At 42.6% G+C, this 15392-nt stretch overlaps 1 protein-coding gene across 21 annotated transcripts in view; it reads left to right on the top strand.

The window, feature by feature from the left end:
• TRPM3 (transient receptor potential cation channel subfamily M member 3) overlaps positions 1–15392 on the top strand; it is a gene marked incomplete at both ends in the record, with an annotated part of 816961 nt that overhangs the window by 734955 nt on the left and 66614 nt on the right. For 6 of the 21 annotated variants that reach the window (XM_080911723.1, XM_080911703.1, XM_080911712.1 and 3 more), the window contains 7 exons: positions 2135–2170; positions 2323–2463; positions 4874–4903; positions 5805–6094; positions 6738–6966; positions 9413–9580; positions 14512–14652. In XM_080911723.1, coding sequence (XP_080767849.1) covers positions 2135–2170; positions 2323–2463; positions 4874–4903; positions 5805–6094; positions 6738–6966; positions 9413–9580; positions 14512–14652 — 1035 coding nt within the window. The remainder of the gene's footprint in view (positions 1–2134; positions 2171–2322; positions 2464–4873; positions 4904–5804; positions 6095–6737; positions 6967–9412; positions 9581–14511; positions 14653–15392) is intronic. The other 15 variants (XM_080911707.1, XM_080911721.1, XM_080911715.1 and 12 more) reach the window with 4 other exon arrangements.

Below are 15392 nucleotides of genomic sequence, written 5' to 3'. Positions count from 1 at the left end.
TATGCAGTGACTATTTCTGGTTGTCAACTTGACCATATCTGGAATGAACCACAATCCAGAATTGGGAGGCCCACCTTTGGTCTTGATCTTGAGGCATAGAGACTAAGAATCTTAGGAAACTAAGGCAAGGAGATCACTGAGCTCAAGGTCATCTGGAACAAGCAAGTCCCGGATCCAGGTGTGGTGGCACACACCTTTAATCTCGGACACACCTTCAGTTGGTACCCTACTTCTGGTTCCAACTTCTGTCTTAGTTAGGGTTTTATTGTGAACAGACACCAAGACCAAGGCAAGTCTTATAAGGACAACATTTAATTGAGGCTGGCTTACAGGTTCAGAGGTTCAGTCCATTATCAAGGCAGGAACATGGCAGCATCCAGGCAGGCATGGTACAGGAGGAGCTGAGAGTTCTACATCTTCATCCAAAGGAAGCCAGGGACAGCCTGAGCAACCTTTTGAAGTTAGGAGGAGTGTCTCCAAGCCCACCCTCAGAGCGGCACACTTCCTCCAACTTCTAATAGTGCCCCTCCCTGTGCCAAGCATATGCAAACCACCACAGGGTACAAAGAGGGTAGCTACAATTCTGTTACTGAGAACATAATACAAAAAGATCAACCACAGGCTGTATCCCAACCACATCGATAATTTCATTGTTACACTGAAATATATTTCAACAACAGAAATCCCAGGAACCAAGAACACCCTGCATACGATAAAAGGCATAGAAAATATAAAGATTTAAAAATTCAGAAAAAGTTTTAAACTATAGGTTTAATAACAGACTCCGTTGAAGCCTCCTTTAACCAATTACATTGATTTCCTCTCATCGGAGACTCCATATCACACTCTAGAGGTCCCTAGGAAGACTGCCATTGTCACTTGAGCCTTAAATAAAAGAGAAGTGATTCCACAAACCAGGCTTTCGTCAAAAGTCACCCAGAGGTAATGAGGCATATAGAGGCCCTACACTCTAAAGTAGGCAGGATACTGTCTACACCTCTACATAATCACCAAAGTCCCCACAGTGCGTGTCACACAGGTCGTCACTGGCAGAGGATGCTGTCCTGCATCCTGAATTCAGCCAGACAGTAAGAGTTTCCAGTTATCTATGCCTTCTGGAATTCACTGTACATTCATTCTTCCTTGTCTTTAGAGAGCAAAGAGTTTCTTTGGGCTCAAAGAGTCCTCTTTTGAATAATCCATGAGAACAAGTCTCTGTGTTCCACCCCCTGGAACCAGCACTTAGAGAGAGAGACAGAGACAGAGAGAAACTAAAAGATTCACCGCATTTTTGGGTCTTTAAGAAATGCTACTCTCTGATGAGAAATGTGCCTTAATGTTAAAATGCTTATCTAGCTGGGTGATGGTGGCCCGTACTTTGAATTGCATCAGTATTAAGGCAGAGGCAGGTGGATATTGTGAGTTAGAGGCCAACCTGTTCTATAGAACTAGGTCCAGGACAGTCAAGCCTTCATAGAGTAACCCTATCTCTTTTTTTAAAAGCATTATTAATTAATAATTAATTAGTTAAAATGCTTATCTAGTATGCACCAATACCAAGCTGCTTTGAAACAAAAGATGACAAAATCACACAAATTTTGTGAAAGTTTTTATTTCAGTGTTAGAATTTCTTCTGTTATGTATACACACACACACATACACACACACACACACACACACACACACACACACACACACTTTAAGCACAAGGAACACATGCATACAACTCCATTCTGACATCATGAAATTTTACCCGTTTCCTGTTTTGGGGGCTCGGAGAGCACCTGTGTATGTGACCAGCTAACAGAGGTCTTGTGTTCCAGTAGACCAGATCTCTAAGTGGTCCACACCCTGGTAGTGACATTCATCTTCTGAGAGGAGTCTTCCTTTTATGAGTGGGGAGAAAACAAAAGGCCTGCCTCCTTGGTCAGGGACAGAGAGGGCTCAGGAGCATCAGGGGATCTTGCATCTAGCAGCCGGGAATGATATAGCCCTTGCCTTGTCTAGCCTGTGTTTCTCTCTGCTACACTGGTGTTTTTTTCTCCCCAGCTGAAGACTTGAATAGATAATTTGATTTTCTGTTATTGCCGGCGATTACCACATCTTCTTATTTAACTTATGTCTTCTTTCCAAGCGAGAGTATCCAGGTTTCGGTTGGATCTATTTTAAGGTGAATTAATTAACCAGCATAATAATACATTCATGTTTCTTTTTTCAATATATTTTTTACTCTAAAATAGTTACAGAACACTTGCCAATGAACCCCTAGTAAACCACATTGTCTTTTTTGGGTTTGTCTGTTGTTCCCTTCCTCCCTAACAGGGAAACCTGCCCCCGGACTACAGAATCAGCCTGATAGACATTGGCCTGGTGATCGAGTACCTGATGGGCGGGGCTTACCGCTGCAACTACACGCGCAAGCGCTTTCGGACCCTCTACCACAATCTCTTTGGCCCCAAAAGGGTGAGTTTCTGGCTTGTTCTTAGGCTGTTTGGGGAAGACTAGGAAGGAGAGATTTGAGGTATAACCCTTTGCCTCCAAGGTTAAAACGAGTTGTAAAACAGAAGGTGTACCTCTCGTCCTTTTCCATCCAAACTATCGAAATTTATTATTCAATTTAAAATACAAGCCAAATTCTATCCTGTTTTCCTTGAGATGACAGTCACACTTCGATCATCCTTAAAAAATGTCTGTCTGGTGTTGCTGTCTAAATATCCAGTCTCTCTGCTAGTCTTTCCTTCAAATAAAAATGTTCTTCCACTTTTGGGTTTGGGTTGGGGTGGGGGTGTTGCTTTTTTTAATGCCTGCAATTCAGTTCCAGCAAAAATCTGTGCTTTTTCTGGAGCATCGTGTCATTCTGTGGCAAAAGTGGTCCGGGCACGGACAACTTCATCTTATATCCCACAAGACCGTAACAGACCATGTTTAGGATACGTCCTCATGGGTCAATTTAGCCAATGACTGCACTGTTTGTGGACACTCTTAAGTGAAGCTATTTGGGGTTTGTTACTGTATTGTTTGGTTTGTTCCTTCTGTGCCCAGCAGTGGGTCCAATGGCAGCAGCCAAACAGTTCCATCAGCATCATAAACAGGGTGGAATCTTATAGGTGTGCTGTTATTTCTACAAACACAGCCTGGGCTTTATTCTCTGAGGAGAGCTGGGCAACCCTGAGGTGACATCCAGGGAGCCGCTGTCTCTGCTGGTAGTGGGCATAATATCTTTCTCTTTTTCTTTCTTTTAAAAAATGTGCATGATTTCCTTCATATTTCCTTCATACTGTGATTTTTTGCTTTATTTTATCTACTTTTTGTTTTCTGATATTTTTTTCAATTTTTAACAAAAATTTTCACTAATGAAATTATTTTGTGGTCTATTAGAAAACCGAGAGAGGGGTTACAAAAAAGTTGGAATGAAGACAAAAAAAATTTAGATGTGCTCATTTCAGAAGCCAAAAGAGAAAAGGGGGGAGACCAGCTCCAGGATATTCCAACTTACACAATCAAATCATATTCGCAGGAACTGTTGGCTCACAATTCTTATAATTCTGATAATTCTTATGCCCTCAGTAGCAGCCAGTCGGACACCCACTGTTCTGTTGCGCTTAGAAGCACACGGATCTTGGCCCGTGGACTGTCATTTTGTTCTCCCCCTTCATCAAGCTCTATAATTCCCAGGTAGCCTTCAGCTGTGCCCATTAACACACTCCCAGCATGGCCAGGGAAGTCGCTACCTGTTTACTATACCACTGAGTCACTACTGCCATCCTCAGCACCTGCTCTGGGTAACACACAGATCTACTGTGCGGAACAAGCATCTAAACAAACCTTTTGAATTATACCCCCAAGTCTCCAGATAATCGAGGTTTTCCAGAGGTTTGAGAAATACCTGGTTTGATCTGTTGATTGTTTCATTTTTCATCTGTCTTCTCTGCTCACACTGCTGTAACAAAACACCATGGGCTAAGGGGCATATGAACAGCATCACTGTCTCTCGTGGCTCTAAGTCCAAGCACAGGTTCCAGCAGATGGAGGATCTGTCTTCTTCTTTACAGATGGCCCTTTCTGGCTGTGTCTTCACACAGGAAAAGGCAAACGAGCTCCCATTAGTCTTCTTGATAAAGACACAAAATCTCTTTTAAGAGGTGTCTTTCATAATGAGCTAGTACTCTCCCCCAGATACCTGCTCCAACACCAGTCTCTTGTTAGAATTTCATCACATGATGGAGATGGGGAGGAAAACGTTCAGTCGATAGAGTTCATTCAAGTGCTGGATGTCCTGGCAGGGCCAGTCAAGCAGGATGGCCATAGGAAAGGGGGAGCCTGTTTGGTCCACAAAAGTCATTATAAGCCTTCAGTTATATCTCTTTAGTTGTCCAATCCCATGTGCTTCCCCCAAAATCACGGCATCCTCAACTCTTCCAGAATTTTTAAAAACATGTTTTTTTTTTATTGTGTTTACGCCCATAACTTAAATCTCTGGAGCTTTGGTTCTACAGCCTTAAGCTAAGCACGCTCAGGATGCCACAGCCTTCCTTCATTTACCATACTCAAGGTCACACCACCTACCAAGGGATAAAACCCACATGTTCTGTGTGTTCGAGGAAAACATTGCCGTCCAACGGATGTGCATGCTCTCCTTACCTGTGATAGACCGTGAGTCTTTGCTCTCTATGCCCCATCTCTGCTGTTTTGCTTTTGTACTCACTAATACACGAGCCCCTGTTGTATGGTACAGTAGAGTTTTATTATTTATTTACATACTGCTAGATGGTACAGTAAAGTTCTTATATTATTTATTTGCATTATAGTAGCTTTCGTTTCTTACCTCAATGGAAACAAGATCTAACTTTGTTCACAACATTTTTTTAAACAGCCCAAAGCCTTGAAACTGCTGGGAATGGAGGTTAGTGTTTGCTCAAATTATTAGTGTCGATTATTCTCTTTCTCACATACTTAAAAGATATATATGAATTCATTTTAATAATAAGGCTTAGTGCATGAATCTAAAAATAAGAAAATAAAGATTTTCCAAGCGCCATGGTGGCAGCTCACAGTAGCTTTTAAAGTTCCACACTGAATTTTCGTGAGCATTGCCAAGGGGGGAAAAAACAAAAAGAAGTAAATCCTGTCGTAAATACTGACTTGAAAACCAAGCGTATGAAACTCCACAGGCAAAATCAATTATAGATATTTACAATGGCAACAGACCAGATGAATGCCACGGATGTGTCTAATAGGGATGCAGGAGCTTGAGCATTTGTGTTCCCATCTTTGGTCCATTGTTTATTGTTGTTCTGTGAAAACACAAGTATACATTATCTTTGCTTTTTCAGAAAGTAAGTAATAGACATGGCAGTGCTATCCATCGTGGGGTAGAGACAGCCACACCTGTGGAAGACGAAATGAACAAAAGTAAACAAACAAAAAAAAAAATGAAAGAAGGAAAATGGCCTTTGGAAATATTTTTGGAATTTTAAAGACAGACTCTCATTAAGCAGTCCATCTTGGCCTCAAACCCATCATCCTCCCTGTTGCTTAGAAAATGTCTCCTGTTTTTGTTCTGTTGTTTTGTTTTGTTTTTTTTTTAAGTAACATGTAAACTGGTAGGTCAGTAGTTGAGGACACATTTACTAAGTCTTCATTAGCCCCTCAAGGGGCTGGTGAGTATCTTTAGGATAAGAGCTGGTCTGGTTCATTTCCATGTGGTCCTAGAGCTGGGCCCATGGAAGGTATGAATAGCGTGTGTGATGAGTTAGTCTGATGCATTTCAGACTCAGCCTTCATTTGTCTCTCTACGGCTGCAGGATGATATTCCCTTGAGGAGAGGAAGAAAGACAACTAAGAAGCGTGAGGAAGAGGTGGACATAGACTTGGATGACCCTGAGATCAACCACTTCCCATTCCCTTTCCATGAGCTGATGGTGTGGGCGGTGCTCATGAAGAGGCAGAAGATGGCCCTGTTCTTCTGGCAGCACGGGGAGGAGGCCATGGCCAAAGCCCTGGTGGCCTGCAAGCTCTGCAAAGCCATGGCTCACGAGGCTTCTGAAAATGACATGGTAGATGACATTTCCCAGGAGCTGAACCACAACTCCAGGTTGGCCAGCCATCGCATGAGGAGGGTGGGGGAAGGGGGAAAGTAGACTCCAAATTCAAGATGTTCTGGCTTCATAAAACTTTCTACAACAGCACAGTCACCCTGCTAAGACACACAGAGGGGGGGCATGAGTAATTTACCCTCATTGTACACAATGTTGCCTGGAGGTGTGAAGGCATCACATGGCCTTTGTTCAACCTCTCATGTGCCCCCATGCAATGGATCACATCACTATCCATTTCATCCAAACTAGGAAATTATCTCAGAAAATTTAAGTAACTTGCCAAGATCATACATGGTTGGCAAGAACAGGGTTTGAACTTGAGGTCAATCTTATTTAAGAAGACACACTACACCTAGTCATTGGTTGATTGTTCTACCTTTTCCTTCACATGCCCTGAATTGGGGGCCTTGGGTACAGGAGTCCTGCTTTAACTTACATCTTCATTTCTAGACATTGTAACTGGCACAAGAGAACGCTTAAAAGATGTCTGCTGGGTGGGTTTATAAGTGGACTAGACCTTACTTGAAACAGCTACTCCACACAGCAAACTACCTTCTATAACAGAATAGTGGGGCCCCATCTTTGTTCATAGCAGTCTCCACATTAACCTGAAAGTGTGTCCTGCACATTGCCTTTCAGGGACTTTGGCCAGCTGGCTGTGGAGCTTTTGGACCAGTCCTACAAACAGGATGAGCAGCTGGCCATGAAACTGCTGACGTATGAGTTGAAGAACTGGAGCAATGCCACATGCCTACAGCTGGCTGTGGCTGCCAAGCACCGTGACTTCATTGCACACACGTGCAGCCAGATGTTACTTACTGACATGTGGATGGGACGGCTCCGCATGCGAAAGAACTCAGGCCTCAAGGTCAGCATACCCAAAAAGGATCTCTTACCATAGAATCCAAGGGTTGGTTGTCATTGTCCAGGGAAATTTGTGGCGGGTTCAGGGATTGACTTCTAACTGAAGGTGGTACTAACCCACCACTATTCACTAGAATCTCCTTACAGACATGATTTTCATTTAGAGTTAAGAATTTGAACTTGAGGTCTGTCGCATGTAAGAAGGCAAGCTACATACACTCTAGTCATTGGCTGATTATTCTGCCTCTATCTGCACATGCCTTAAATTGGGAGTCTTGAGGGCTGATCCTAAGGCCTACCTAAACAAACTCTTCTCAGATTCCAAAATGCAGAGAACACACAGATCCCATAGGGGCCACTGTACCCTCTGACATAGCCACCACAGGTGTCTCACCTAAGCCATCCTTTGGTGCCCTATAAGGTTGGATTCCCTTCTGGTCCCACCATAGCTTTGCGCTATGTCATATCATAGAGGTAGGGACTCTGTAGTGTGTGCTTGAGATGTAGATTTTAAATAAAGTTAAGATCGACTTATTTATCAAGACATTATTCACTTTCAAAAATAAATGGTTGGAAATCAAACCCAGAATCTCACATATGGCAGTGAGCCACATCCCTAGTCTCTGCTCTGTTCTCAAATAAAGAAATGCAAGTCACAGACCAGTTTGCACCACCTAATTCCAGAATGAAAAGATGTATACATATCTTTAGCTATATAAATCAACTTAAGGAGAAACAAGAGGAATGAATGTAATCAGTTGATTGTAATAGTTTCCTTGGGTGATGAAGAGATGGTAAAGAGACTTGTTCTTAAGAAGAAAAAGTTGGGTTGTATATTTTACCACATTTGTTTGTAGTGTCTCAGAGGATCTCAGATCCCTACACATGCCTGGCAAGTTCTGGACCTTTGAGCTACACGCTCAGCCCAATCTTTGCTTCTTTTAATCCCTTTTTAATGATTTTTCAAGGAAAACTTTAAAGTGGAAGGGTTAAAGGAAGAAAATATATATAAGTGATCAAGAGAAAATGGAAGGGTGTTGATTTCCTTTCATTTTTTATTATGCCAGTTTTTAATTGTATGTGTTTAAGATAACAGCATGATGCTTTAACATACACAGAGTATGCCTAACTACCAGAGGCAAGCAAATTGGCATATTCATCATCTTTCAGTCACCCTTTATGTGCATGTGGTAAGATTGCTGATATGTAGTATGATGTCATGACCATGTTTTTCATGATATGCATACGCTCTCTTGACATACTTACTCCACAGTACTGCATCCTTCCCTTTTTGACTGCACATTGACTGGATCAACACCATCTACCAAACCCTACCTTTCTTCTGGGCTCTTTGCCCAAGGTTACAAAAAGGTTCCTAATGAAGCGGTTCATGTACTGTGTCCCAGAGTCATACAGCTAGTAGTTGCCAAATCTGGCCTCAGGTGAAGAGCCAAGTCAATTCTCAGCCCTGAGGACAGGGCATTATGCCCTATGAAGATTGTCAGCATGCCAGTTGAGCTTCCCAAAACACCTATAATGCAGAGTCATCCTGCCCCACCCTTTGTAAGTCCCCACGGGCATTTCAGGGTTGTCTGTCCCTAGACTCATAGTATTCACTGACCCTTAGGGATCTGTCTAAGTCCCTCCCCTCAGTGCAGTGTCTTCAAGGAGGCTCATCCTCTGGAGTCTTGTACACTGAGACCATTTTAGAACTGAGAGAAAATGAAGCAGACCCTGTTCTTTGATAATGAAGGAGATAGCTCTTCCATGAGAAAGGTCTATATAATGAGCATCCTGACATGAAGATTCACATACATTGTTTACAGTGTTTACACATCAAAGCAATACAATGCTGGTCTTTCTCCGGCTCCCATGCAGGAAGACCAACTATTCTTGATAAATACAAAGATCTCTGGGAGACAGGTGATTCTACCATACATTCGCTAATGGCAGGACACTGTTGTAGGGTAGATAAAACGATTCTTTGGATGAGCCTTCAAGGTCAATTTAGAAAGCATTTCTTTATGGAGATCATTAGCTAACATGCCAACTCTACTTGATTCATTTACAAACAAATGCCAGTACATGTATACGAACTGATTTTACAAAGCCAAGTGCTGTTTAATAACTAAATGGAAATCTTATGTTTTTCCACCTTGGAGAAGCTCTCTTTCCTCAGCTTTCCCCCCACGAAAGTAGGAGTTAATAGGATAAGATTTACTTGTGCAAAATAAGTAATGCCTAGATGGGGCAAAATAAATCTATTTTGCATGTGTTTAAATTTCCAAATATCCTCATCCCTGTACAGTAAATACAAAACCTGTGCATGTACATGTGTGTGCATAAGCACACACTCATAGGCCTCATCCCAGGCTTTCTGATTCTAAGCAACCACCCTAATTGTAATCCTTTAAATGTGATTATTATTATTATCATTATTATTACTTTAGGTAATTCTGGGAATTCTACTTCCTCCTTCAATTCTCAGCTTGGAGTTCAAGAACAAAGATGACATGCCCTATATGACTCAGGCCCAAGAGATTCATCTCCAAGAGAAGGAGCCGGAGGAGCCAGAAAAACCTACAAAGGAAAAAGATGAAGAAGACATGGAGCTAACAGTAAGAAAACACTTATGCCTCTCCCAATCCAGCCAACAATCAGTATTGTTGGGGTCCAATAATCCAATAAGTCTTGAGACTACAATATCATGAGTCCCTTCTTCATGCACAAACAGGACTTCTCTAGGATCCAACCGTATGCAAAGTCTTTCTGCCAATGGTACCGAAAGACAAAGCAATGAGAGATTCAAAAGCCAGACACCATCAATTGTCAGGACAGGTATAAACAGGATGGTATGGCTAGCAGTATTAACACACAAGGATGAAAGGGAAGCCAGGATGTGTGAGCAGCCAGCTCTGTTTGCTGAGCTGGGAGCATTCTGCTGGTCAGAAGCTAAGCCTGGATCTGTCTTCAGGGTCGAAGTCACAAAACCAGCACTAATTGACTTTTGAGGTTTGTATGGAAAGCTTTTATTAGCTTCCCAGTACAATTATAGAACATGGATGCTTTGTTCTGCAGCAGGAACAAGACAGCTACGAATGGAACCACTTCCCACAGCCCCCACAAGAGTGATATGACTGCCACTGGCTTGTGCCCAAAGGCTAAAAATAGCTTGTGCTATTGAAGGGACAAATCCGGCTTTGTAGCTTGAGAGAGCTACATCAAACAGCAACTCTATAAGGACAGGTCTGAGGCACCTCAACCTCCCTCATTGCCACTGGTTACAGGAGCTGTAAGAGGAGAGGGGAAATTGGTTTGATTCGGGTGATAAAAAGACTGCATGAGTCTTCTCCCTGGAAAGACTAGAGGACATGTTCCTCTTCCATAGGCACAGTATTTCTTTCCAGAAACTTCTTCCTAGGGATTTAATGAGAAATATGATCCTTCACTTACTGGATGAAAAGCCAATTTTTGTTTCAACTCCCAGATCTCTGTAAAAATCTATGTAGGCATCTGTTAAAAAATAAATAACCCTCCCCTGGGCTGCCCTGTAATGGTAGCACAGACTGCCTTCCCTGAGGATTATGTCATGATTTTGATCTCTGGACTCCTCAGATGAGTAGTGGTATTTTAATCATGGGTAGTGTTGATACTGAATTCTTGCTGGCTGTTTCAGCAAATAGGTAGAGTCAGAATCCTGACTCTTCATCTACTTGCTATGTGACCTTGAACACAATTTCATCCCTTCAAGAGTGTAGGTTTGTCTGCCTCACAGGTGGTTATATGGTTTAAAGGGTAAACCACCTGGGTCACAACTGTGATGTAAAATGAATGAATAAATGGATGGATGGATGGATAGACAGACAGATAATTGACAGATAGTTATATAATTGATAGATGAGGGGGAGAGAGGGAAAGAGAGGGAGAGGGGGAGAGAGAGGGTGGGGAGAGAAAGAGAAACCACTTAGGCTCATGGACATAAACTTAGACTGACAACTAAACATTAATAAATGATAAATGTTTGCTTATAGTGTTGAGACAGTGCTAAACACTCTATCCACCCCCACTACTCATAGGAACACATCATGCCTGTCAAGTTAGCATTGTTCTACCTCACAGATTAGAGAGCAAGGACTCAAGATTAAATTGCTCACATTTATCCAGCTGGTTACTTGCAACTACGAATATTCTAACTGGTATTAGAATCCAGGCATACATGCTCCATTAGCTATTGTTATATATTTAACAACCTCTGCCAATTTTCAAGGGAGAGAGAGAATTATTTTCTATTATCAGATGGCCCTGCTTAGTGGATTTGATTAGCCACAGAGTAGAGGGCCTCCAAAGGATGCCAAGGGTCCCAGATCAAGTGAGGTTTGGCTCCTTCATGGGCACAAATCCTGGGAGGAGAGCCCAGAAGCTGAATGGTATTTTTTGTGGCTGGGTATTGAAAAAGGAGTTTTCCTTATCCTTTAGGAGCTTTGGGGACTTTGATCCTTCAGGAAGCCACTGTAAAAGATGTGCTACCAGAGCACATTAGGTTTACCAAGGAGTAGATCCCAGCACTGTTCACTGAGAACCTGAGTAGGAGGAGTTATGGTAAATAGAAACCTCACAGGAAGAATAAAGTGGGGACTTGTGGGCTTCAGACTTTCAGTGGGGGCAACATTGTCCTTGCAAGAGAGTTTCTTTTCACCCTGATGACAAAATCTGGTTTTGCTTCTCTGGTAAACATCTCATCCTAGATAGGGTTGGAGAAATGTACTTGTTGACAAGCCTGTTCCTTGCCTAGGGTTGATATTTGAGCTTCTAGCAAAAGAAATGCATCCTTTCTGAGAACAGGACAACTGTGGTTATTTCCAAAATGACACCTAAGAATCTCAGTCTCTACTTGGTTCTGTTGTAGCCTTTAGCAGCTTAATTTACATCAAAGGTTCTTTCTCCACATTGACATTTGTCTCAGATCTTCACTGGGCAATCATATACTTGACCCTGTTCAAGCCTCTTCTTCTACTAGACAATATTTTGTTTTCTATTTTAAGCTGTTTTTAAATGTTTCTTTTATACATATATGGCCTTGTTAAATTCTGCTTTAAGCAATGTCAAAAGAAAGGTTTGACTATGGGGGAAAAAATCCACAGCAAATGAGGCTGCTAAGGCTGGAGCTGATAAAAAAGGTAAGCCTGTGAAATACAAGACTTTACAAGTGAACCCTCCTCGGAGCATATGTGAGTGATACAGGAAAAGGCAGGGTGCAATGCTTTATTTCATCTACACAGACAAATAAGTGTCCCAACCTGAACCTAAGCCTATGATAGATATTCTCAGCACACGTAGAGGACCGGGGCTTTGCTAGGAAAGCCACTGCCCCTAGAGTTTAGGTGTCACTCCCCAGGACACCTAAAGAACTTTAAATCATCTTTACTTTCATCCCATCATGTCCCCAAAGGGCATTGTGATACTGGGCATAGAAATAAGCAGGACAGGAGGAGAAAAACTGGTACACAAATTCTAGGACAAACACCTCATACAGTCAGGGTCTCTTGAGGTCAGTGGCCAATGTTGATAGGACTCGCCTGTGCTTAACCCGTCATAACATGATTGATTCAGTTCACTAATGAATGTGACAACTGTGTGACATCTTCCTACTCATTAGCTCAAGGCACCTTTTTCACCAGGATATACAAATGAAGGGAGTTTCCTCCCCTGAAATACTACTGGATAGATATCAATCATTTTTGAGTGCCATACAGTTGAATGAAGTGGCTATAAAGAAATCAATGAAACACTTGAAGCTAATATTTGTACTGTTGTGTCAGGTGGCTGAAAACTAAACCACGCGGTAGATCTCTCTGTCCTCAATGTCACTGCAAATTGCAAGCATTGCTATAGTTAAATCTCTTAATTTGAAACTCATGTGCCAGATACTGTGTCTTATCTCAAATCCTTGTCAATTTTGAGCAGTTATAATGCCTTACCCTATTTACACGTATGAGTCTCAGGTTGGAGGGCAGGAGTGTGGCTCAGCAAGTAAGAGAACGTGCTGTAAAAGGATAAGAGGTCAAACCACAGACGCACACAAAGCTCCAGCTATGGTCACATGTGCCTGTAATCCAGTGCCAGAAAGGGTAGGCAGAGATGGATTGACTCCCACCTGACCAACTCCAGATTCAGGGAGAGATCATGTATCAAGGGCATGAAGTGGAGAACGATACAACACTACACATACCTGATACTCTCCTCAGACCTCTTCGTGCATATGTGTACATACATGTACATGCATCACACGTTCACCACACGTGCACAGAAAAGGAAAAAAACCGAAGAAAAACCCAACCTCCCCCCCCCCCGTTGTACAACTAACCTTGTCTTATAACAATATTGAAGAAGTAAAGACTTACTTTGTTCTGTTATAGACTCTCGTGACATGCACCCCTTTCTGGTGAGGGATTCTTCAGACAAGAGTATCCAAGAAGGTCCCAGTTAACTTTAAAGACTATCCTGAGCACTATATTAGGTGCCTGATGTGAATGCATAAGAAAGGACCAGAGCTCAATTTATAGCAAAAGAAAGCAGTTCTCAGAGGGGTTAAAACCACCTGCTCAGGAGTCCACAAACTCTGAGTATTCATCTCGGAACTCCCTCTCCCATCTGAGTCACCCAAGGCCTAGAAGCCCTCACTGTTAGGCTGTCCAGCCATCTCTGTGACATCCTGTTGCCTACTACCCAGACAGGGTGTGTCTTCCTGGTCTCAAATTCTGCTAATTTTGCAATACTTAATCATCATTACTCACTGTTACTGTTGTGATGAACAGCAGGGGAATTCATGGTTATGAAGCTCTCAAGCAGCTTAGAGATGAGGACCATTGCAGATCAGGCCTACCTCCAATCCTTCTCCTAGCCAACCTGGTTGCAGAGGAAGGCACTGTTCCCCTGGAGTTACCATAAGATTGATAAGAGCAGCTTCTGATCTTACGGGGTTTAAAACAGAGGAGCCAATACCCATGCTTTGATATGGGTAAAGATATCCCTAGCCTAACTAAACTCCAGGCACTTCGGATGACTTATTATTTGGATACTCCTGCTTTTTAGATATATGATGGGCTCTGGTCCAATCTACCTTTAACTGGAGAGTCCCTATCACAGACATAGAGAAAATTTGAATCCATATCCATCATGTCTCATAGACATATGGGAAGAAAGTAACAGAATTGGGACAGATACCTATAGCCTGCCCTTCCCACACACTGCCTAGTATACCTCTCAGAACTCAGTGTGTTTCCTACTGCCTCCATCACTCAGGAGGTCCAGGTAATAAAAGAAACGAAGCTCAACACATACCCCTCCCATTTCCAGCAGAAGAAGTACATTGTTTATACGAATATAGTACAAACTCACCTATAAGTAAGGCATGCCTTAATATGTCTGGGGTATTGGGCTTATAATTCTTGGGTTCTATGAGCTTCCAGGTACCATGAGGATCTGTTTCCCATCTACAAAATGCCCTAAAGAGCCCATCCATGATGGTCTCTGTTCTCTCCCACTATAGGCAATGTTGGGGCGAAACAACGGGGAGTCATCCAGAAAGAAAGATGAAGAAGAAGTTCAAAGCAGGCACCGGCTAATCCCCGTGGGCCGAAAAATCTATGAGTTCTACAACGCGCCCATCGTGAAGTTCTGGTTCTACACAGTAAGCACTTTTCCTTCTCCCTTTCCAAATGGCTAGCCACCAGAGCGGGTGTCCCTGGCTCAGGCATCTGTGTGGCTTTCACTGAACAGCACTGTAAGTGTCGGAATTCAAGCTCTGTGACCATGGTTTTCCAGTAGCTTCGTAAGTTTTGTGAACTTTGGTGAGCAGCTGCCATGGGCTGCCTTTTCTCCTTGCCACAGAGGATAAAGAAACTGACAGAGATAAGGAGTCATAGAAACAGATGTGAGATGTGTACGTGTTTAGTTCAACGTAGAAACAAGTGTCTATTTTCAGAGCACTCTCCTTTGTTGAGATCTAGGACAGAGTAGCCCATTACAGGTGCCCATCCTGGGCTTCAGGGGAACATTTGAAGGGTCAGATTGAAGGACAGTGTAGATGTAGCACCTCTAGGGACAGACAGTGTCTGTAAGTAACAACTTCCAATCTGCCACACTTTCTCACTCAGACACAATTAAACAGCAAGCGGCTCAAAGCAAGAAAACCTGCAATCCTGGCAAGCATTTTCCAGGAATCACACCCTACATACACTTCCTGCCTGCAAAGCCATGGGCTGTCCCTGAAATGGTGTCTGATATAGTAGAAAGAGACATAGCTGGGTTCTCTTTCTCCTTTCCAATGACATTTTTCCAGTGGTTTTCAACCATCCTGGTGCTACGAACCTTTAATAGCATAATAGTTGCTCACGTTGTGGTGGCCCCCAACCATAAATTAATGTTGTT

This window comes from Micromys minutus, assembly GCF_963924665.1.
Source record: "Micromys minutus genome assembly, chromosome: 2".
Taxonomy (NCBI): domain Eukaryota; kingdom Metazoa; phylum Chordata; class Mammalia; order Rodentia; family Muridae; genus Micromys; species Micromys minutus.
Note: the sequence above shows the minus strand (reverse complement) of the source record. Positions and strands in the feature narration are given on the sequence as shown.